The following is a 23,867-nucleotide window of genomic DNA, read 5'->3' as shown; positions in this document are numbered from 1 at the left end:
GGCCAGAATATTGGAGTGGGTTGCTGTTCCCTTCTCCAGGGGATCTTCCCAACCCAGGGATCAAACCCAGGTCTCCCGCATTGCAGGCAGTTTCTTTACCAGCTGAGCTATGAGGGAAGCCTGAGCTACCAGGTAAGCCATCTATATATATATATGAAAGGAAATAGATAAGTAAAGGTTCTATTTGAAGAATCTTTTGATGCTCTAATTTTGTTCCTCTTTATTTCAGGATATTATCAAGTAGGCATTTATTTGGGAATAAAAGAAAAATCAAATCTTTCTGGTACACTATCAGATTATCTTAGAGAAGTTGAAAGAATAAATTTGAGACGTGGATACTTTTGTTTTATCTCACACTCTTCCAGTTAGTGGTTTCTCATGACTTTACATAAGTCTTTAATCATTCTGAGCCTCACTTTTCTTCCATCTATATAATGAAAAACATGGACTGATGGACTAAGATCTCTTGCAGTTCTGACATTAACGTTTTTCCTTTTTTTTTTTTTTTAACATATTGGTTATGGTTGAGATTGAGCAAATCTTGCTTGTTGTCTCAATTTCTGGTTCACAATTCAGTTGAGGTCAGGCCTTGATTCTGAGAGCATTAGCCAATCAGCAAAAGTTGAACCTCTTTTATTCTGCAGGCTTGCTGAAATAACTAATAGAGCTAATCTCCAGGAAATAAACACGGGGTTTCTCCAAAGTTGCACTTTTAATAAATTTAAACTCAGCTCAAACTGACAAAATCTTCCTAACTCCCCCACCCCCAAAAAGCTCATTACTCTCTTCTTTGTGCTTTGTCTAACTTTAGCAATGTTGATATTGTTACCCTACTATGTTAAACTTATTTGTCTGCATCCTATATAAGCTTGTGAGTTTCTTAAAGAAAAGGGCAAAGGTCTATTTAGTTTAATATCCTCAGCACAGCAAATGGCACATTCTAAGCCCTCTATAAATGTTTGTTAAACTGTTAACAAAAAGAGAAAGAAGTAAAAGAAAGAAGAAAGGAAAGCAAAGAAGGAAAGAAGGCAGGAAGGAGATGATTGGCTGCTTTATATCTGAGGTCATAACCGCATAGAGGTAGAAAAGCAAATATAATAGCCAGTTGGTTGTTCTTAAAACATCATAATTTTACCACCCAGCCAGGAGCCTTTTTTCCTAGAGAAGTGTAATGAGTCAAACATCTGGATGGAATAGGCTTTCTGAAAGTTCTTACTTTTGTCCACTTTGAATTGTACCTGCATCAGTTAGCGGGAGAGATTTTTAATTAGGATTTTATGAAGCCAACAAAAGAGCAACCAAACCCCTCAGTTATAGCAAGAGCTGTGTGTGTTTTCTGATGCTTGTATGTAAGAAGCTTGTATGCAGAGAGCTCCAAGGATATACAGTGGGATCCTCATCATAATTTCCACTGGGGACAGCTGCAAACCCTCAGCAAAGGTGGCTAAAGGCATAATCTGTTCTGCTCTAGTCAGCCTTCTTTTTAGGCACCCCAGTCCTCTTCTGTGTGTGCCATGCTATTCTTATCCTACAGCTGTCCACGTTAGTCCTTTGGGTCAGGGCCTCTATTACTATTTGAAGAAAATCTTTTAGCTTTTGCTGACCCAACTGCATGTGATTAAATTTAGTTTTTACTGGTGGTATTGCCAAGGCACTTTGTCTCTATGTATGAGACAGGTTGGCAAAACCAAGGCAGGGCTGCTAGTCTTAGAAACTGGGGGATTACAGATTTCTAAGATATTAAGTTTCATTACTGTCTTAAGCATTGGAGATAAAAGGATGAGTAAGATACAGATCTTCCAGCTAGAGTGCCCCATTTTTTAGGTGATCTTAAGACAGGTACAGAATACAATGCAATCTGAAATTCGTGTAGAAGACTAGGAGCAGAATTAAGGGACAGACCAGCTAAAACTGCCCAGGCAGGTAGGAAGGCTCAAAGAGAACATGACATTTGAATGGATTTTTTAAGGATGAATAAGAGTGTGCTTGGGAAAAAAAAAAAAAAAAAGAGTGTGCTTGACAGAAAAAGAGAAGGACTTTTCAAGCAGAAGGAAAAGAAGCAAAGCATAGGAAGTAAGGACTAGAGGACTAGAATTAGGGATAGGAATTAAGGATCAGTCAAAAGCCCAGTTACCTGAGTGTATTATTGGGACCACAGCCAGACTATTATCAGAGGCTTACTGCTAACTCCCCAAAGCGTTGAACTGTAACAGTCTTTCTGCTTAAGATGAAGCTTGTCCTAGAGATACAGGCAGGAATCAGCCTAGAGATGCAAGTCAATTGGGTCCAGCATTTGGAAAGGATTTGCAGAACTTGATGACCAGCTAGGTACTGATCTTAGCCAAAACTAGAGGAGAGACGGGCAAGATTATAAAGGATTTACCAGGTCAGAGAGCCGAATCTTCGAACTACAATTTCTCGGCAATCCCCTGATGTAAAGTACGCAGAGAGAGAAACATCAGCTCCAGTCATCAAAAAGCAAGGCTGACTTAGTTCCTAGAGAAAGAAAAATTTGGCCAGCAGGTCTCTTTGGTGTTCCTGTTGAGTTAGGCAGGCCTGGGGCCCCAAGATGCTTAGGAGAAGTTTCAGCTACCTGAGGAATAGTTATCACACCTTGGTCACCACTGCCCTCTTTTTTTTTTTTTTTTTTTTTAACTAAGAGGATTATTGGATTATATTGACTCCACAGCGAAGAAGGAATGTGTTCTAGAGTTACTTGTATATCTGAATGCCTTCCTGGTGTGCAGTAAACATCTGTTAAATTGGATTCCCCAGGAGATACATCTACACTATCTTCAACCCACCTCCAAAACCACAGGAAAAAAAGCATCAGCCTTCACAGGCCCGCCAAAACTAAGAAGCATCCCCGAAGTGACTGTCCTCTTTAAGGACATTCGGTTTTCAAGATTTTAGCTGCCTGTCAGCAACTTGTTAACTTCCGTCCACGTTCTCACCACCTCCTCCGTCGTCCACCTTACTCTGCAAATGCGCCCTTCCCATCCAGCCAGGGAGACCCCGACTCGTGAAGCAAAGAGCCCTGGGGATGCTACCAGCACCGCCCCCCACTCCTTGCTGGGGAATGGAGGGGAAGGGAGAGGGGTCCTCTGTATTTTGAGGGCGCCCTTTTGGAAGAATCCAGAGGAATCCCGGTGCGCGAGAAAACGCTCCCGGAGGCCATGCCTGGGCGCCGGGAGCAGCACAGCTGGCCCCGAGGCCCGGGCGGGGCGGGGTCGGAGATGGGGGGCGGGGCGAGGAGCGGCGGCCCCCCTCCCGCCCCTCCAGCGCGCAAGCGCAGGCGCGCGAGGTGCGGAGGCGGCCGGGTGGGCAGCGGAGCCGGCGGCCGCGGGAAGATGGCGGCGGCGGCGACGGCGGCCGCGGAGCAGGTCTGTGAGCCCCGCCGCAGCCGGGGGCTGGAGGGCCGGGGGAGGCCGGGGTCCTGCCGGTGAGGTCCTCCTTAGGGCCGGCAGGCTGGGGCCGGGGCGCGAGGGCGGGCTCGGCGGGGCGGGGCTGGGCGGGAGGAGCTGTCCGCAGCCCAGGATGCTGGCGAAGGCCGGGCGGGACCCGGGGCAGGGGCTCCCAAGCGGATAAGAGGGAGCCAGCCGCGCGCGAGCTCCCTGCCTGGCCTGGCTGTCCCTCGGCGGGGTCAGGAGGGGCGCTGTCCTGGAGGCCCGGGATGGGGTCGTGGCAGTTGGGAGCCTCCTCCAGGACGTACCGGGAACATGTCCTGCTCCGTGGCCAGCGAAGATGCGGGTAAAAATAGCCCCAGCCAACGAGCCGCCAGCCTCCGCTGATACCAGCCAAGAAACAGTCAGCTGTTGTTGGGTATCAGCTTGCGGCCACTTCTTGTGTGTCGTCCCCCTAGACTGACAGCCACGTTTCTCCTCCCGCTTTGGTTCTGGAGACTAAGTCACCAATCAGTATAAGACTGTCTTCTACCCAGTTGGTTTAAAATCATTAAATGCTTTATCAAGTATTTCCTAATCTGCATTGTAAACTTGTAACTTAGAATAGCTTAAAAGGCTATTTTCTTCCCAAAAATCAGGCTATACATTATGCACACATTTACTCACACACAAACACACACACCTGTAGTTACTAGAGTGATTTGTTATAATAAAAATAATTTTGATAGTTGCTTCCCCCCTGCCTTAATTATTATTTTCCTTAAAAAAGAAACTGTGGTAGGATAGTTTCTTTGAAAAAGTCTCAATTCTTCAGCATTGTTGAAAAAAATAAATGAGCCAAGTAGCCAGCATTCTGTTTTCAGAAAAATCTTGTCTGGAAAGATTTTCTTAAGTAATTAACTGCTTTTAGAGACAGAGTAGGTAGATATCACTGGAACAGTCATGCTGAGCACCGTGCAAAATAAAAGACATGACATCTGCCTTCAAAGTTAAAGTCAAACTGCCAGATAAAAGCAGAAAAATCAGCTAAAGATGGTAGGCAAGCTACAGGACCTAACAATAAAATGTAAAGAAATGAGTGAAATTGAAAGGAGACGAAGCTTCTTGAGTCGTTGAGATTGAAATTGTCCCTTGCTTTTGTGATTTCTCTCCTGAATTATCAGTGCCTGTTTTAGAGCGTTCTTTTTTCATCTGCATCACCTGTTGATACTCTTGAAGTTCCACCTAGTTTCTATTCTTGCTTTACACGTAGACTGGACAATCTGATCCATCCCTGATTCTCCACTTCAGAGTTAGGTATTTATGTCTCCAGTTGGAATTTTACTGAATTTTCCACAGGCACCCCAAACTCAGAAATTTTTAATGGTGAATGGTGCATCACGCTCACCATTAAAAGGGCTACAACCATTCATTCAGTTGGTTCACCTTGCCACAGACTTGGGAGCAGGACTGGCTCAAGGGAGCTCAGAATGGACCCACCTCTGGGTTAATGCTCTGCTCTCCCAGGCTTGGTACTTGAACAGAGAACCTCATGTTTTCTTTTTGCTCTAGACCCTACAAATTATGTATCAGGCCCTACTTGGGGGTCATATTAGATCCCCCTAAGTCACACTCACATCCAATCACTAGGTCCTTTCAGTTCTACCTCTTAAGGCCTCTCCCGAATCTTGATGCGCAGTGTCAAAATTCAGTCAAGCCCTCATTTGAACTGTTAAGGAAACCTGCTGTTGATATCTCCATCTCTAAACTCATCTATTCTCGTTCAACTCTTTTTGGTTTAATTTTGCTATAATGCAAATCTGTATCACTAACCTATTTTAAATCCCCATTGCCTTCAGAATAGAGTCTCTCATTCTTGATGTGGTACTTATATCTACTCATTTGTTGATCCCTAACCACATCTTGGGGCTTCCCAATGGCTCAGTGGTAAGGAATCTGCCTGCAAGCAGGAGACAGGTTAAATCTCTGGGTTGGGAAGATGCCCTGGAGGAGGGCATGGCAACCCACTCCAGTATTCTTGCCTGGAGAATCCCATGAACAGAGGAGCCTGGCGGGGTTCAGTCCATAGGGTTGCAAAGAGTCAGACACGACTAAAGTGACTTAGCATGCAAGCACAACTACATCGAATTTCTCATATTGTCCCATTCGTATACTCATCTTCTCCACCATCCATATGAAATTACCGATGTTAGTTTGTACACGATGACCTCTACTCAGTTTCATGATGTTTCCTCTGCCTGGAATGCCTTTCTCTGTACTTTACTTGGCTAACTTGTTTGTCCAACTGAAGCCCCAGCTTTTTTGAAGAATCTTCAACTGATGAGCTTACTTGATGAGTCAAAGGGTATTCCTCTTATGCACTCTTTCAGTTGCATTGCTTTACAACTGCACTTGCCATGTTGAACTGTAATTTCTAGTGGCTCCGTCTGTCTACTCTGCTGGCCTGTAAGTAAGTTTGTTGAAAGTAGGTGCTGTGCCTTGCACGTCTTGGTAGTCTGGAACATCTGGCATATAGTAACTCGTCTGTAAATGGCAAGTGCAAAGAATGAAATATACTGATGTACATGAATTGACAGAGAAAAGTAAAGAATTCATCCCAGGAAGGTAAGATTTGCCCTGTCTCTTATGTAGACCTGTATTCACACTGGCTGAGACTTCTAAATTGCCCATCTGACATCACTGTCATAACTCTATACTGGATCTGTGAAAATTAGAAGCAAGCTCGCTTTCCCTAAGATATTCTACTTCCTTTGGCCGAAAAACTACCAAAATACAAATTCAACTCTAAAATGTTTGCAACAACGACACGCCCTCATAGCTTCTGCACCTCATGTGCATACACAACCTACACGACTTTTTTCAGCAACTTGTTTTGTGTTAAACCTGTTGAATAGATTGAGTGATCTTCTACAAAGCCTTTCTTACCACTTCAGTTCAGTTCAGTCGCTCGGTTGTGTCCAACCCTGCGACCCCATGAACCGCAGCACACCAGGCCTCCCTATCCTTCACCAGCTCCCGGAGTCCACCCAAACCCATGTCCATTGAGTTGGTGATGCCATCCAACCATCTCATCCTCTGTCGTCCCCTTCTCCTCCTGCCCTGAATCTTTCCCAGCATCAGGGTCTTTTCAAATGAGTCAGCTCTTCACATCAGGTGGCCAAAGTATTGGAGTTTCAGCTTCAACATCAGTCCTTCCAATGAACACCCAGGACTGATCTCCTTTAGGATGGACTGGTTGGATCTCCTTGCCGTCCAGGGGACTCTCAAGAGTCTTCTCCAACACCACAGTTCAAAAGCATCAATTCTTGGGTGCTCAGCTTGCTTTCTAGTCCAACTCTCACATCCATACATGACCACTGGAAAAACCATAGCCTTGACTAGATGGACCTTTGTTGACAGAGTAGTGTCTCTGCTTTTTAATATGCTGTCTAGGTTTGTCATAGCTTTCCTTCCAAGGAGTAAGCGTCTTTTAATTTCATGGCTGCAATCACCATCTGCAGTTATTTTGGAGCATCTATTTCTGCTTTATTGACTATGCCAAAGGCTTTGACTGTGTAGATCACAATAAACTGTGGAAAATTCTGAAAGAGATGGGCTTACCAGACCACCTGACCTGCCTCTTGAGAAACCTGTATGCAGGTTAGGAAGCAACAGTTAGAACTGGACATGGAACAACAGACTGGTTCCAAATAGGAAAAGGAGTACGTCAAGGCTGTATATTGTCACCCTGCTTATTTAACTTATATGCAGAGTACATCATGAGAAACGCTGGGCTGGAGGAAGCACAAGCTAGAATCAAGATTGCCAGGAGAAATATCAATAACCTCAGCTATGCAGATGACACCACCCTTATGGCAGAAAGTGAAGAAGAACTAAAGAGCCTCTTGATGAAAGAGAAAGAGGAGAGTGAAAAAGTTGGCTTAAAGCTCAACATTCAGAAAACTAAGATCATGGCATCCGATCCCATCACTTCGTGGGAAATAGATGGGGAAACAGTGTCAGACTTTATTTTCTTGGGTTCGAAAATCACTGCAGATGGTGATTGCAGCCATGAAATTAAAAGGCGCTTACTCTTACCGCTTGGTGGAGTTTAAAAAATTTTGTTTGCCACATAACCCACAATGATTATCCTTGTCTTTTTCTGTTTTCCATAAGCTCTTAACCAGCCTGCTACCCCTGCAACCACAGTAAGATTCCAGCTGCCCTGTCCACTCTTTATTGAGAGATGACCTTGCCTTTTACATCCCAAGGAAAAATAGAAATGGTTTCTCTTCCTGGTGTGAACCGTTTGAATGAAGTGGGAGCCCTCCTTTAAGACTCTCCTGTACATTCACTTTCTTTCCTGTCTCCTGGAGAATCTTATTTCCCTCATTACGCTGCCCTACTCCGAGGTATCTGGTCTTTGTCCTTCTTGGCATGTTTCCCTCTGCCATCAAACATGTGAGTCTTCCTACAAATGGTTGGAGGGAAGGGACAGAAAGACCCTAACAACAAGAACAAACACAGTTTTCCTCTGACTGTACGTAATTCTTTACTTACAGTATTCTCTCTTAATGAAAATAAATGATGTACACTTGCTGGCATCTTTTCAGGACTGTTTGTACTTAGCAGTTTGCTACCCAGAGTTTGAAAATCACAGAGGCGATTCTTACCATATTGAGTTCAGCAGTGCTGCATGTCCTTAGTTTTCTTGTATTTCTCATTTTCCATTGTTCCTGCACAAAGTTTTCCAAGAGTACTTCCTTGGCTCTTTGTTCTTTTGCTCTATACAAGCGGTCCCTGACTTCCGGGACCCAATGCCTGACAATCTGAGGTGTAGCTGATGGAATAATAATAGAAATAAATGCACAATAAATGTAGTGCCCTTGAATCATCCCAAAACCATCCCCTTATACCCCAGTCTGTGGAAAAATTGTCTTCCATGATACTGATCCCTGGTGCCACAAAAAGGGTTGGGGACCACTGCTTCATGTTGTTTTCTTACAGTAGACCGATATTAGTCTCATAGATTTGATTTACTTTGAAGCTGAAGACTCTCCAGTTCAAATCTCAGGTCCTGACTGACCTAACACCTCATCCACCCTTCTCATCACCTTCGAGGCATGTGATGGTCTCACACTCAGCTCAAAAGCAGCGTATGTGAGAGCCCCCTCTCTCACTCCCCATGTTTAAGTAGTCACCATTCAGTAAACGTGAGTGGTTTCAGATTCACTTAATTCTTCTCTTGAAGTGTATTTTTAATCTCTCCTTTTTCATCCCACCTGTTTTAGGCCCTCAGTACCTTGGGTCTCCCTTCCGACAACATCCCAGCAGCCTACTTGCTAATATTCTCCTCTTTCCTGTGTCTCCTGCAAATACACATTTAGCATCCTGAAACATATACCGTTCATATTCAGGGACCTCTGGTGACTCGCAAATAAACAGATGTAAAGAGTAGACTTTGTTCACAGGTGCCCCCAAATTTTCACAGCCTGTCCTCCTCTGCACCTTGATCCGGCCTGCACTCCCAGATCTGACCCACCTGCTCCTTCTGGCTTCCCTGACACCTCCAAGCCATGCTGTCTCTTCTCTCATGAGCTCCACAGCATGTATTGTCTGCACTGGTGATCTTGGCATCGGAGCATACAGAATACGTTATTGCATTGCTAACTATGTGTATGCTAGCTTTGTGTACCCAAATCACGTTTGTAATAACCAGATGATAAGGATCTTGCCCTGTATTTCTTTTGTATTCCTATGTATAGGGTTAATGTTAGAGCCTAAAGGGCTTAAAAAAATGCTTATTCAATAAATTAATTTTCTCAAAGCTCTCAAAAATATGAAAGTTGGGCAGTAAGCATTTCTACTCCTTCCTTTTATGTTCATGATATACCAAATAATCACCTACAATATCATTCAACCATAGTCAGAGGTTCTCAAATTTATTTGGTGTCAGTTTCTCTTTATACTCTTCAAAATGACTGAGAATCCCAAAGAGAACAAGCTGTGGGTTTGTAGGGGAAAATCTAGAGAAATTAAGTCTGAAGGAATCTCTGACATCTAAAATTATCAAACGCACTCATTTCAGTAAATCATCATTGAGTGCCTTGTTGTTGTTCAGCCGCCAAGTTGTGTCTCACTCTCTCGAGACCCCATGGACCGCAGCACACCAGGCCTCCCTGTCCTTCACCAAGTCCCAGAGTTGACTCAAATTCACATCCATTCACCTTATCTTCGACAAAGAAGGCAAGGATATACAATGGAAAAAAGACAACCTCTTTAACAAGTGGTGCTGGGAAAACTGGTCAACCACTTGTAAAAGAGTGAAACTAAACACTTTCTAACACCATACACAAAAATAAACTCAAAATGGATTAAAGATCTAAATGTAAGACCATAAACTAAAACTCCTAGAGGAGAACATAGGCAAAACACTCTCCGACATAAATCACAGCAGGATCCTCTATGACCCACATCCCAGAATATTGGAAATAAAAGCAAAAATAAACAAATGGGACCTAATGAAACTTAAAAGCTTTTGCACAACAAAGGAAACTATAAGCAAGGTGAAAAGACAGCCCTCAGATTGGGAGAAAATAATAGCAAACGAAGCAACAGACAAAAGGATTAATCTCAAAAATATACAAGCAGCTCCTGCAGCTCAACTCCAGAAAAATAAATGACCCAATCAAACAATGGGCCAAAGAACTAAACAGACATTTCTCCAAAGAAGACATACAGATGGCTAACACACACATGAAAAGATGCTCAACATCACTCATTATCAGAGAAATGCAAATCAAAACCACAATGAGGTACCATTACACGCCAGTCAGGATGGCTGCTATCCAAAAGTCTACAAGCAGTAAATGCTGGAGAGGGTGTGGAGAAAAGGGAACCCTCTTACACTGTTGGTGGGACTGCAAATTAGTACAGCCACTATGGAGAACAGGGTGGAGATTCCTTAAAAAACTGGAAACAGAACTGCCATATGACCCAGCAACCCCACTTCTGGGCACACACACCAAGGAAACCAGATCTGAAAGAGACACGTGCACCCCAATGTTCATCGCAGCACTGTTCATAATAGCCAGGACATGGAAGCAACCTAGATGCCCATCAGCAGACGAATGGATAAGGAAGCTGTGGTACATATACACCATGGAATATTACTCAGCCATTAAAAAGAATTCATTTGAATCAGTTCTAATGAGATGGATGAAACTGGAGCCCATTATACAGAGTGAAGTAAGCCAGAAAGATAAAGAACATTACAGCATACTAACACATATATATGGAATTTAGAAAGATGGTAATGATAACCCTATATGCAAAACAGAGAAAGAGACACAGATGTACAGAACAGACTTTTGGACTCTGTGGGAGAAGGCGAGGGTGGGATGTTTCGAGAGAACAGCATCGAAACATGTCCAGCCCAGGTTGGATGCATGAGACAAGTGCTCGGGCCTGGTGCACTGGGAAGACCCAGAGGGAACGGGTAGAGAGGGAGGTGGGAGGGGGGATCAGGATGGGGAACACATGTAAATCCATGGCTGATTCATGTCAATGTGTGACAAAAACTACTACAATATTGTAAAGTAATTAGCCTCCAACTAATACAAGTAAATGGGAAAAAAAAAATTCACTTCCATTGAGTCGGTGATGCCATCCAGCCATCTCATCCTCTGTCGTCCCCCCTCTCTACCCGCCTTCAATCTTTCCCAACATCAGGGTCTTTTCAAATGAATCAGTTCTTCACATCAGGTGGCCAGAGTATCGGAGTTTCAGCTTTAGCATCAGTCTTTTCAATGAATATTCAGGATTCATTTCCTTTAGGAAATGGTTGGATCTCCTTGCAGTCCAAGGGACTCTGAAGAGTCTTCTTCAACACCACAGTTCAAAAGCGTCAATTCTTTGGCACTCAGCTTTCTTTTCTGGTCCAACTCTTACATCCATACACGACCACTGGAAAAACCATACCCTTGATTAGATGGGCCTTTGTTGGCAAAGTAATGTCTCTGTTTTTAACATGCTGTCTAGGTTGGTCATAACTTTTCTTCCAAGGAGCAAGTGTCTTTTAATTTCATGGCTGCAGTCACTATCTGCAGTGATTTTGGAGTCTCCAAAAATAAAGTCTGTCACTGTTTCCACTGTTTACCCATCTATTTGAGCTGAAGTGATGGGACCAGATGCCATGTTCTTAGTTTTCTGAATGTTAAGCTTTAAGCCAACTTTTTCACTCCCCTCTTTCTCTTTCATCAAGCGGCTCTTTAGTTCTTCTTCGCTTTCTGCCATAAGGGTTGTGTCATCTGCATATCTGAGGTTATTGATATTTCTCCTGGCAATCTTGATTCCAGCATGTGCTTCATCCAGCCCAGCATTTCTCATGATGTACTCTGCATATAAGTTAAATCAACAGGGTGACAATATACAGCCTTGATGTACTTTCCCTATTTGGAACCAGTCTGTTGTCCCATGTCCAGTTCTAACTAGGCCAGAATACTGAAGTGGGTAGCCTTTCCCTTCTCCAGGGGATCTTCGCAACCCAGGAATTGAACCCAGGTCTCCCGCAGTGCAGGCGGATTCTTTACCGGCTGAGCCAGAAGGGAAGACGGAAAAACCGTACCTTTGACTATATGGACCTTTGTCGGTGAAGTGATGTCTCTGCTTTTTAATACGCTGTCTAGGTTTGTCATAGCTTTTCTTCCAAAGAGCAAGCGTCTTCTAATTTCCTGGCTGCAGTCACCACAGTGAGTTTGGAGCCCAAGAAAATAAAATCTGTCACTGTTTCCACTTTTTCCCCATCTATTTGCCATGAAGTGATGGGACCAGATCCCTTATCTTAGTTTTTTGAATGCTGAATTTTAAGCCAGCTTTTTCACTCATCTCTTCAACCCTCATCAAGAGACTCTTTACTTCCTCTTTGCTTTCTGCCCTTAGAGTGGCATCATCTGCATCTCTGAGGTGGTTGATATTTTCCCCAGCAGTATCAGCAGCACAGTGGTTGCTTTATGGTAACTTAATGTAGCCAGTGGGCTTCCCTGCTGGCTCCGCCTGTCAGTGCCGGAGACTCGGGTTTGATCCCTGGGTCGGGAAGATCCCCTGGAGAAATGGCAGTCCACTCAGTATTCTTGCCTGGGCAGTCTCGTGAACAGAGGAGCCTCATGGGCTATAGTTCACAGGATCTCAAAAGAGCTGGACACAACTTAGCGACTAAACAACAAATGTTAATCAGTACAGTTCCTTCATGGTAGCCTAACCTATACACTAGTAAATGAATTGTAAAAAAAAAAAAAAAAAAAAACTTTTTATGGCATAAAGTATCACAGTCATATTCATATCCTTTTTAAAAAGCCAGTGATATGGGATTATTGGCTGATAACCAGTTTCTCCAGCTATGAGACAGATTGTACATAATATAATTCTTTAAAAACAAGGTTATAAAACAGTAAGGAAATTGTTATTAATTTTATATTAAGTATTACTCACCTTATGTACCTACATGTTTTATGCATTCACAGCAAATCTTTTTCTTAATTTTTTCAGTATTTCATCTGCAAGTTTTTTTTAATTGTTGAAAGTCTCCAAAATTTTTTCCAATATGTTTATTGAAAAAAAAAATCCACGTATAAGTGGATCCATGCTGTTCAAACCCATTTTGTTCAAGGGTCATCTGCACATTCATGAGAGAAGAAGAGTAAAAAAAGAAAACAACATCATAGTGGGTTTCTTTTGAAAATGATTTTCACCCTCCAGACACTTGAAGGATTTAGGGACCTTCTCAGCCCATACTTTGAAAACTGCTGGTCTATGATAATATTAACTTTAGCCAACTGGAATGATAAGTAAAGTGTATTAGCCTTTCTAAATTCTTTTCATGTAAATTATATATATATATACACATATATATATGATTAAGCAGATCTTTATAAATAATTAATAAAAACAGTTCCACTGTAAAGTGTGTCTATCAGCTCTTCCCCAAAATGAGCTGGCTGTTCACTGTACTGATGGTTCAGTTCAGTCGTTCAGTCGTGTCCGACTCTTTGTGACCCCATGAATCACAGCACGCCAGGCCTCCCTGTCCATCACAAACTCCCGGAGTTTATTCAAACTCATGTCCATCGAGTCCATCCAGCCATCTCATCCTCTCTCGTCCCCTTCTCCTCCTGCCCCCAACCCCTCCCAGCATCAGGGTCTTTTCCAATGAGTCAACTCTTCGCATCAGGTAGCCAAAGTATTGGAGTTTCAGCTTCAGCTTCAGCATCAGCCCTTCCAATGAACACCCAGGACTGAGCTCCTTTAGGATGGACTGGTTGGATCTCCTTGCAGTCCAAGGGACTCTCAAGAGTCTTCTCCAACACCACAGTTCATAAGCATCAATTCTTTGGCGCTCAGCTTTCTTCACAGTCCAACTCTCACATCCATACATGACCACTGGAAAAACCATAGCCTTGACCAGACGGACCTTTGTTGGCAAAGTAATGTCTCTGCTTTTTAATATGCTGTCTAGGTTTGTCATAACTTTCCTTCCAAGGAGTAAGCATCTCTTAACTTCATGGCTGCAATCACCATCTGCAGTAATTTTGGAGCCCAAGAAAGTAAAGTCTGCCACTGTTTCCACTGTCTGCCCATCTGTTTCCCATGAAGTGATGGGACCAGATGCCATGATCTTAGTTTTCTGAATGTTGAGATTTAAGCCAACTTTTTCACTCTCCTCTTTCACTTTCGTCAAGAGGCTTTTTAGTTCCTCTTCACTTTCTGCCATAAGGGTGGTGTCATCTGCATATCTGAGGTTATTAATATTTCTCCTGGCAATCTTGATTCCAGGTAGGACTATTCAAAGCAGGACTATTCAAAGTGGAAGTCTGTTATCAGGCTGTTATCTACAACCCTTCTCAGTACAGTCGTGTCCCCACTTGGAGCCTGCAACTCAACATGTGTGTACGTGCATTCTAAGTCACTTCAGTTTTGTCCAACTCTTTGCAAGCCTTTGGACTGTAGCCCGCCAGGCTCTGCCCGTGGGGATTCTCCAGACAAGAATGCTAGATAGAGTGGGTTGCCACACCCTCCTCCAGAGGATCTTTCCAACCCACGGATCAAACCGTGTCTCCTGCATTGGCAGGTGGGTTCTTTGCCACTAGCGTCACCTAGGAAGCCCCAGTGCAACATGACTTGAGGTTTATTAGTAGAAAATGTATCACTAACCAATATAGCTTTCTTTCCTTAAGAATTTGCACCTAACAAATAATGCATCCAAAATAGAGGGTGTAGCTACTCCATTGTGTTGTGTTTTGTTTTTAGCAAAGTTCCAATGGTCCTGTGAAGAAGTCCATGCGTGAGAAGGCTGTTGAGAGAAGGAATGTCAATAAAGAGCACAACAGTAACTTTAAAGCCGGCTATATTCCAATCGATGAAGATCGCCTCCATAAAACAGGACTGAGAGGGAGAAAGGGCAATTTAGCCATCTGTGTGATTATCCTCCTGTTTATCCTGGCCGTCATCAATTTAATTGTGAGTATTTAGCATGGAGTATTGTTTTCTTACTTAGCATGAGGAATTTTTCTTCTCTTTTTAGTGGAATCATGGTGAAGAGTCTGCCTGCAGTGGGAGACCCAGGTTTAGTCTGTCCCTCAGTTGGGAAGATGCCCTGGAGAAGGAAATGGCAGCCCACTCCAGTATTCTTGCCTGGAGCATTCCATGGACAGAGGAGCCTGGCGGGCTACAGTCCGTGGGGTTGCCAGGAGTCAGACACGACTCGTTTTTTGGCATGTAGCTTTACTGTACTTTGCCTTTACTGCATGTTTTACAGAGTGAAGGTTTGTGGCAGCCTTGTCCCAGGCATGCCTGTTAGTGCCATTTTTCCAGCAGCATCTGCTCACTTCAGTCTCCTTGTCACAGCTCAGGAATTTTCACTATATCTCAGAGTTTTTCTCACTATTATATTTCTTATGGTGTTCTCTGACCAGTGGTCTTTAATATTACCATTGTAATTGTGTGGGGTTCCCACTATCCACATCCATAAAAGATGGTGAATTTAATTGATAAATGTTGTTTGCATTCTGATTGCTCCTTCCACTAGCCCTTTCCCCCTTCACTCTTTCTCTCCCTCTACTCGAAGTGAAGTGAAGTGAAGTCACTCAGTCATGTCTGACTCCTGTCAGGCTCCTCTGTCCATGGGATCTCCCAGGCAAGAATACTGGAGTGGGCTGCCATTTCCTTCTCCAGGGGACCTTCCTGACACAGGGGTCTAACCCAGGTCTCCTGCACTGCAGGCAGACTCCTTACTGGCTGAACCATTCCCTGAGAGGCCATTCCCATGGCCTCTTAAGTGTTCAAGTGAAAGGCGGGGTTGCAGGTATCTCTCAGTTTAAATCAAAAGTTTTAGATATGACTGAGCTTAGTGAGGAAGGTACATGACAAGCTGAGATCAGCTGAAAGCTCGGTCTCTTATGCCAAACACTTAGACAAGTTGTGAATGCAAAGAAAAGCTCCTTAAAGGCAATTGAAGGTCCTACTTTAGGGAATTCCTTGGTGTTTCAGTGGTTAGGATTTGACCCTTTGACTGCCAACATGCCCAGTTCAGTCCCTGGTCAAGAAATGAAGATCTCACAAGCTGTGCAGCACAACAACAACAAAAAATTTAATTCCCTTTCTAGAGAACACATGAGTGGTGAGAAAACAAAATAGTTTTATTGCTGATACAGAAAGAGTTTTACTTGTCTGGGTGGAAGGTCAAACCAGCCACAAAACTCCCTTAAGTCAAAGCCAAATCCAGAGTAACCAACAGCCTTAAATTCTATGAAGGCTGAAAGAGGTGAGGAAGCTGCAGAAGTTTGAAGCTAATGGATGTCGGTTCATGGCGTTTAAGAAAAAAGTACATCAAGTACATCTCCATCACATAAAGTACAAGGTGAAATAACCTGTGCTGATACAGAAGCTGCAACTAGTTATCTAGAAGACCTAGCTAAGATCATTACTGAAGGTGACTTCACTAAATGACAAATTATCAATGCAGACAAAACAGCCTTATATTGGAAGAAGATGCCATCTAAGACTTTTGTAGCTAGAGAGGAGAAGCCAATGCGTGGCTTCAAAGCCTCAGAGGACAGGCTGATTCTCCTGTTAGGGGCTGAGACAGCCAGTGACTCTAAGTTGCATCCAGCACTTATTTGCCATTTGGAAAATCCTAGGACCCTAAGAATTATGCTAAATCTTCTGTGTCTGGGCTCTATAAGTGGAACAACCAAGTCTGGATAACTGCACACTTGTTTACAACATAGTTTACTGAATATTTTAAGCCCACTGTTGAGATTTGCTGCTCAGAAAAAAAAAAGTTTCTTTAAAAATGTTACTGCTCATTGACGATGCATCAGTCACCCAAGAGCTCTGATAGAGATGCACAGTGTTGTTTGTAGTGTAGATGTAGTGTTGTTTTCATGCCTGGTAACACAACATCCAGTATGCAGCCCATCGATCAAGCAATGATTTTGACTCCCAGGTCTTATTAGGAAATACATTTTTTTATTTAAAAAAAAAGAAGTACATTTTTTAAGGATAACAGCTACCATAGATAGTGACTCCTCTGATGGATCTGGGCAAAGTAAGTTGAAAAACCTTTGGAAAGAATTCATTATTCCAGATGCCATCAAGAACAATGGGGGTTTATGGGAAGAGGTCAAAATATCAATGTAAACAGGAGTTTGAAAGAAGTTGATTGCAGTCCTTATGATTGACTTTCAGGGGTCAAGACTTCAGTGGATCAAGTAACTATAGATGTGGTAGAAATATCAAGATAATTAGAAGTAGAGCCTGAAGATGTGATAAATTACTACCATCCCCCTGATAAAGGATAAAGAGTTGCTTTTTACAGATGAGCAAAGGAAGTGATTTCTTGAGATGAAATCTCCTGAGGGAGATGCTATGAAGATTATGGACATGACAATAAAGGATTTAGACTTTTTCATAAATTTAGTTGATAAAGCAGTGGCAGGTCCTGCACAGAGATGCCTCAAAGCCTTGTTAAGAATGTTTGGATCTCCATGAAGCCCTACTGTACCCACGTTTACCTGGAGATTTGGGTAGGCATGGCTTCATCATTTATAAAATCAGGAGTGCTGATAAAAGAGGTAAAGCCTTGAAAGCTTCCAGTCCTGCACCTGCTCGTGGTCATCATTAACGAGCTTTACTCGTTTACAGTAGGTCTGACTGTGTTGTGGGAACACGGGACGTTGTGTATGCTTGTAGCAGTGCTGCTGCCCTCGGGCATGAATAAATGTGCCTGTGAGGACCTCTCCCCCACCACACACACACACACACACGAATAAATGTGCCTATGAGGACCTCTCCCCCACCACACAAACACACACACACACACACACACACACACAATAAAAGCAGTAGCAGGATTTGAGAGGATTGACTCCAATTTTGAAAGAAGTCCTACTGTAGGTAAAATGCTATCAAACAGCTGTGTGTACTACAGAGACATCATGAAAGGAAGAGTCAGTGCAGCAAACTTCATTATCATCTTATTTTAAAAAATTGCCACAGCCACCCCAGGCCTTCAGCAACCACCACCCCAATCTGTCAGCAGCCATGAATGTCAAGGCAAGACCCTCCACCAGCCGAGAGTTTATACTCACTAGAGGCTCAGGTGATAGCATTTTTTTTAGCAAAAAGTACTTTTTAATTAAGGTATGTACATTTTTTTTTTACCTCACTTCATGGCTTGCAGGATCTTAGTTCCCTGATTAGAAATCAAACCCAGTTCCTCAGTAGTGAGAGTGCTGGGTCCTAACCACTGGACTACCAGGTGTACCAACAGGATCCCTGAAAGTTGTTTTTTTAGACGTAATGTAGTTGCATGCTTAATAGACTACAATATAGTGTAACCTTAAGTTTTGTATGCACTTGGAAGCCAAAAAAGTTTGTGTGACTTGCTTTATTACAATATTCACTTTATTGCTATTATCTGGAACCAAACCCACAATATCTATGAAGATATGTTTTATCTCTTACTGAATTTTAATGAATATTTTCTTTATGAAAACCTAGTGTGCTAATATTGCCATCGTCAACTTAAAAAATAGCCACAACCTAAAAGTTGAGAATTATGTTTTATTCTGCGGGTATTTTTAGGAGTTCAGACCTGGTAGACAACATATCAACTGACCCTGAGAGAACTGCTCTGAGGAGGTTAGGGGATGAGCCAGGTTATATAGAAGTTTTGCAACAAAGGGCAGGTAGTCTGAACATCAAAAGATTATAGTTAATTAAAGGAAGCCAGATATCCCAGGTTAAAGAATTTATCACTTTTCTGTGCATGGGGAGATCCAGGAACCTGAGTTTATGGAATCATTGCTTTCACATGCCTCTCGGCTCTCGGGGGCCCGTGTCCTGTGTTTCCACATCCTGAGCGTCCCTGGAGCTCACTGTAGGGGCTGGCTGCAGCCTGATGGCCGGTCTTCTCCATCCTAAGTGTCCGTAGGGCTCATCAGCTCACACTGAAGGGCTGCAGTTGCTGATGACTGTGACATCCTCGTTTCCTGATACAGCAGCTAATACTTCATTTCTCACCGTGTACTAATTTTACTTAGAAAAAAAAATGTTTATAGACTCTTTCCTTTAAACAGCTTAACTTTTAAAAGATTAGCATCAACTCAACAGAGGAGACCTTTCCCAAGATGATTTTATTGCCTTCATCTCTCATAAAAATACACTCCTTCATGTTTTCTTTCAGCTTTTCCCAAATTTACTTTTGCCTCCTCAGCTTAAAAATTGTGAACCTTGGATGCAGTAAAAGATTACCTTTTGCAGTCCTGAATCTTTATTGTTGAAGAATGAAAGGACCTAAGGTAGACTAGTTTACACCAAGGTTTGAGGAGTTGGTGTATTCCCCTTTCCAAAGATAATTGCTTTCTTAAAGAAGGAGACTTTTTAAATGAATCTTTATTTATTCATTTATTTGGCTGTGTCAGGTCTCAGTTGTGGCACATGGGTTTAGTTGCCCGGTGACACGTGGCATCTTAGTTCCTTGGCCAGGGATCGAACTCATGTCCCCTGCATTGCAGGGCACATTCTTAACCACCGGACCACCAGGGAAGCCCCTTAAAGACGAAGACTGTTATCCCAAGGTTGACACTACCTGAGAGTTCTGCGTGACACCCCCTGGCCTGTGTGTGGACAGACGTTTTCAGAGTGATTACCGGGGTCCCTAACACCGATCATGAACATGGATGCAGCAGTTCCAGTGTGATTCCGTTCACTGTATTCTTTACTTCTAACACTCTTAAGTTAGTCCTTGTATTTTATGTACATCCAAAACATTTGTGTCCAATTCTTCACTTAAATTGAAATGAGCTGAAACTGTAAGTAGCTTTACTAGGAGCACATGTTCTGAATTTATTTTATTGAAAAGTTATGGTTAAGATGGCAAAAAAAAAAAGAGAGACATTTTTCATCCCCTTCTGCTCTAAAAAGTTCAACCTAAGGCGACAATGTCAAGAAGCAGAAATATCTTGGAAGAAAGCAGGGGGCAGTCAGAATTCTAAATCATAATATTTGAAGGTGGATGAGGAATGGCAACTTACCAGAGAAGAGAAACTGCATGTTGGGGAGGGGGTTGCAGAGGGCATTGGTGGAAGTGCCTTGCAGAATGCTGAAAAACCTCAGGAAGTGGAAGTACAGGTTCCTTGAAAAGCAGGCGTGAGAGGGGAACTGCAAACAGAGAGCTTCTCTAACACATATATATGGAATCTAGAAAGATGGTAACGATAACCTTATATGCAAAAAAAAGAAAAAAGAGACTCAGATGTATAGAACAGACTTGTGGACTCTGTGGGAGAAGGCGAGGGCGGGATGTTTCAAGAGAACAGCATCGAAACATGTATATCTAGGGTGAAACAGATCACCAGCCCAGGTTGGATGCATGGGACAAGTGCTCAGGCCTGGTGCACTGGGAAGACCCAGAGGGATGGGGTGGAGAGGGAGGTGGGAGGGGGGACCGGGATGGGGAATACATGTAAATCCATGGCTAATTCATTTCAATGTATGACAAAAACCACTGCACTGTTGTAAATAATTAGCCTCCAACAAATAAAAAAAAAAAAAAAAAAAAGAAAAACCTGTAGAAGGAGCCATACGATCCCCAGCCCCGCTCCCCTTCCAGCCAGCAGTCACGGAGCTGCCCCTCCTCACCCTGCGCTGAACCAAAGGGATTGTTTCTGCCTGAGGGTAGGCCTGGGTTTCCGCAGGAAAGCAGGGGAGTCCTGCACCCTGAGCCTTGAGGCTCCCTTATCCTCATCCCCACCTCCGGCTCCCTGCACCAGGCTTGCATTCTCTGGGCAAGACCTGAATATGCTGACGCTTGGCAGGTCCCCGTGAAAGTGCTACCTAAACCCCGTACTGTGAGGCCTGTCAGTCACTGGCCCCACCCCACACAGACCTTTCCATGAACTTTTTATAACCTCTGTGTTAGATATGAACACAGAGCCACAGGGGTCAGTGAACTTTTATGGAAAGGGTCCAGAATTGAGAAATGCTGGAAACCAAAAGCACCCAAACCACGGAGAAAGTAGGAATTCAGGGAAATAGAGAAAAGGTAGCAAATGACAGTGAACTTAGATGTTCGCCAGCAGACGAGTGAATAAGGAGGTTGTGGTACATATACACAGGATCAGGGCTTCCCTGGTGGCTCAGTTGGTAAAGAATCCACCTGCAATGCAGGAGACCCCGGTTCGATTCCTGGGTCGGGAAGATCCACTGGAGAAGGGATAGGCTGCCCACTCCAGTGTTCTTGGGCTTCCCTTGTGGCTCAGCTGGTAAAGAGTCCACCTGCAATGTGGGAGACCTGGGTTTGATCCCTGGGTTGGGAAGATCCCCTAGAGAAGGGAAAGGCTACCCACTCCTGTATTCTGGCCTGGAAAATTCCATGGACTGTATACTCCATGGGGTCACAAAGAGTTGGACACAACTGAGTGACTTTCATTTACTTATACACAATGGAATATTACTCAGCTATAAAAAGGAGCACATTTGAGTCAGTTCTAATGAGGTGGATGAAACTGGAGCCTATTATACAAAGTACATCAGAAAGAGAAATATCAATACTGTATATTAACACATATGTATGGGATTTAGAAAGACAGTAACAATGGTCCTATGTGCAAGGCAGCAGAAGAGACACAGATGTGAAGAAGAGGCTTTTGGACCCTGTGGGAGGAGGCGAGGGTGGGACGACTTGAGAGAGTAGCATTGAAACGTGTGTATTACCGTGTGTAAAACAGACAACCAGTGCAGATTCGATGCGTGAAGCAGGGCGCTCACAGCCTGTGCTCTGGGACAACCCGGGGGGTGGGGCCGGGAGGGAGGTAAGTGGGGGATTCAGGCTGGGGGACATGTGTGCACCCGTGGCTGATTCATGTCGACGTGTGGCACAAACCATCACAGTATTGCAAACTAATTTTTTAAAAAGATAAAAACACTAAAATCATTGTCTTCAGAGAAGTAAGAGGATATTGCGTCCATTAAACAAGGATCCATGCCATTAAAAAATAATTCAAGAACATGAAAAACTCACGGAAATACACGCACATGGATGGGTAGATGAATGGATAGATAGGTAGGTAGATAGATACATAGATATTGGAAGAAAAAAGAAACTTCCACGAAATTCAACAAAATTAAAGAATTAATCCATGAACTGCTGTTAATAGGGGTTTTAGAAAGAGGAGAGAACACACTAGGGAGAATGTTATCAAATAAACAAAGAAAATTTGAAAACTACCATTCTGGGTCCATGTGTGTATGTTAGGTTGCTTCAGTCGTACCTGAGTCTTTGCAGCCCTATGGACCGTAGCCTGCCAGGCTCCTCTGTCCATGGGATTCTCCAGACGACAACACTGGAGTGGGTTGCTGTTTCCTACTCCAGGGGATTTTCCCCACCCAGAGATGGAAGTCTCCTGCATTGGTAGGCAGGTCCCTTACCACTAGTGCCACCCGGGAAGCCCATTCTGGGTCCAGCATATGCCTAAAAAAGACTCACACCAAAGCTATCACTGTTAAAATTAAGGAGACCAGGAATAAAGAGAAGATCCTAAAATCTTTGAGAGAAGTTTTTTAAAAGATTATGTATAAAGAACACAAAATCAGAGTGGCATCAGACCTTTCAAAGGCAGTGCGGGAAACCAGCAGGCAGGAAAGCAAGGGCTTTAACATTCAGACAGAAAATAATTTCGAATCTAGGAATGTGTGTCAAGCTAAACTGTCAATCAAATGTGAAAGATTATAGAGACATTTTCTTAGCCATGCTCAAAAACTATTTACTTTCCATACATTCTTCCTAAGGAAGCCACAGGAGCCCGCTTTATTGAAAGCAGGCACTACACCAAGAAGGATGAAGACAAGGATGCAGGAAGCTGGGCGCCCACGCCGGGAAAGAAGACGGAGGGTGTGGTGTGAAAGTGAAGGGAGGGCGCAGGGTGGCGGCTGTGAGGCGGACTCAGAGGGCAAGGACAGGCTTCAGGCAGATGAGGGGGCCAGAAAGAGTTCCCGGGAGAGGAAAACAGGACTAACATTTTTCTGGGAGATTTGGACTTTTAGAACATTTTATTGAGAGACATTTTACAGAAATGTTGGAAAGCTTGAAAAGACTTAGTCTGATATTCAGAGAAATTAAGCAAATGAGGGAAAGACAGGTATTAAACTCTGAAAGACACAAAGCCCAAGAAAAGAACCACCATCATAGTACAGGCTTGGCTTAGTGTGAATAATATGTATATTGTCATAATGGCTGAGAGTACTGAACATGGATGGAACGTGGACTGGAGTTAGGGGAGAAGAAATGTAAATGAGCTAAAATTCTCTCTGCTGAAATAGATTAATAGATGACAATCTGAAATTGATCAGTAAAGACATAACACACACATTATTTAGAAATATGGAGAGAAGTTCTAGACAAAAATAGCTAAAATTGCTTAAAGTGGACAAGATACAGAGGGGGGTAAAAGAAATTAACTACTTCCTTTTTTTTTACTTTTAGTTATTTGTATATAATACCTTGATTAAAATAAAATTGGTTTTGTTTGTGAGTGGAAACCCAGTTTATGTGTTTATGTCACTGATGAAACCATTTAGGAAGTTTAATCCTTTGGCAGCTACCTTTTCTGTTTGCTTTCAAGTTGTGTTAAGAATGTATGCTGCCTATCAACAGTGGGTTTGATTCCTTTTTTAGATAACACTTGTTATCTGGGCCGTGATTCGCATCGGACCAAATGGCTGTGATAGCATGGAGTTTCATGAAAGTGGTCTGCTTCGATTTAAACAAGTATCTGACATGGGAGTTATACATCCTCTCTATAAGAGCACAGTAGGAGGAAGACGAAACGAAAATTTAGTCATCACTGGCAACAACCAGCCTGTAAGTAACCATATTATTTGAGAAACATTAGAGAAAAATTCTTTGTAAAAACCTCAAGTTGATTG

At 43.1% G+C, this 23,867-nt stretch overlaps 1 protein-coding gene and 1 pseudogene across 1 annotated transcript in view; both read left to right on the top strand.

Annotated features, from left to right (window-relative positions):
• Positions 1–3,042: 3,042 nt before the first annotated feature.
• Positions 3,043–23,867, top strand: part of SGCB (sarcoglycan beta) — a 30,053-nt gene continuing 9,228 nt past the window's right edge. The window contains exons 1-3 of the mRNA XM_070458044.1: positions 3,043–3,383; positions 14,688–14,897; positions 23,617–23,802. Of these exons, the coding sequence (XP_070314145.1) occupies positions 3,177–3,383; positions 14,688–14,897; positions 23,617–23,802 (603 nt within the window). The 5' untranslated portion in view covers positions 3,043–3,176. The remainder of the gene's footprint in view (positions 3,384–14,687; positions 14,898–23,616; positions 23,803–23,867) is intronic.
• LOC110135209 (ATP synthase subunit ATP5MJ, mitochondrial pseudogene) lies at positions 15,605–17,562 on the top strand (annotated as a pseudogene).

This window comes from Odocoileus virginianus, chromosome 29 (genome assembly GCF_023699985.2).
Source record: "Odocoileus virginianus isolate 20LAN1187 ecotype Illinois chromosome 29, Ovbor_1.2, whole genome shotgun sequence".
Lineage (NCBI taxonomy): Eukaryota > Metazoa > Chordata > Mammalia > Artiodactyla > Cervidae > Odocoileus > Odocoileus virginianus.
This window is presented reverse-complemented; position numbering and strand designations above follow the sequence as displayed.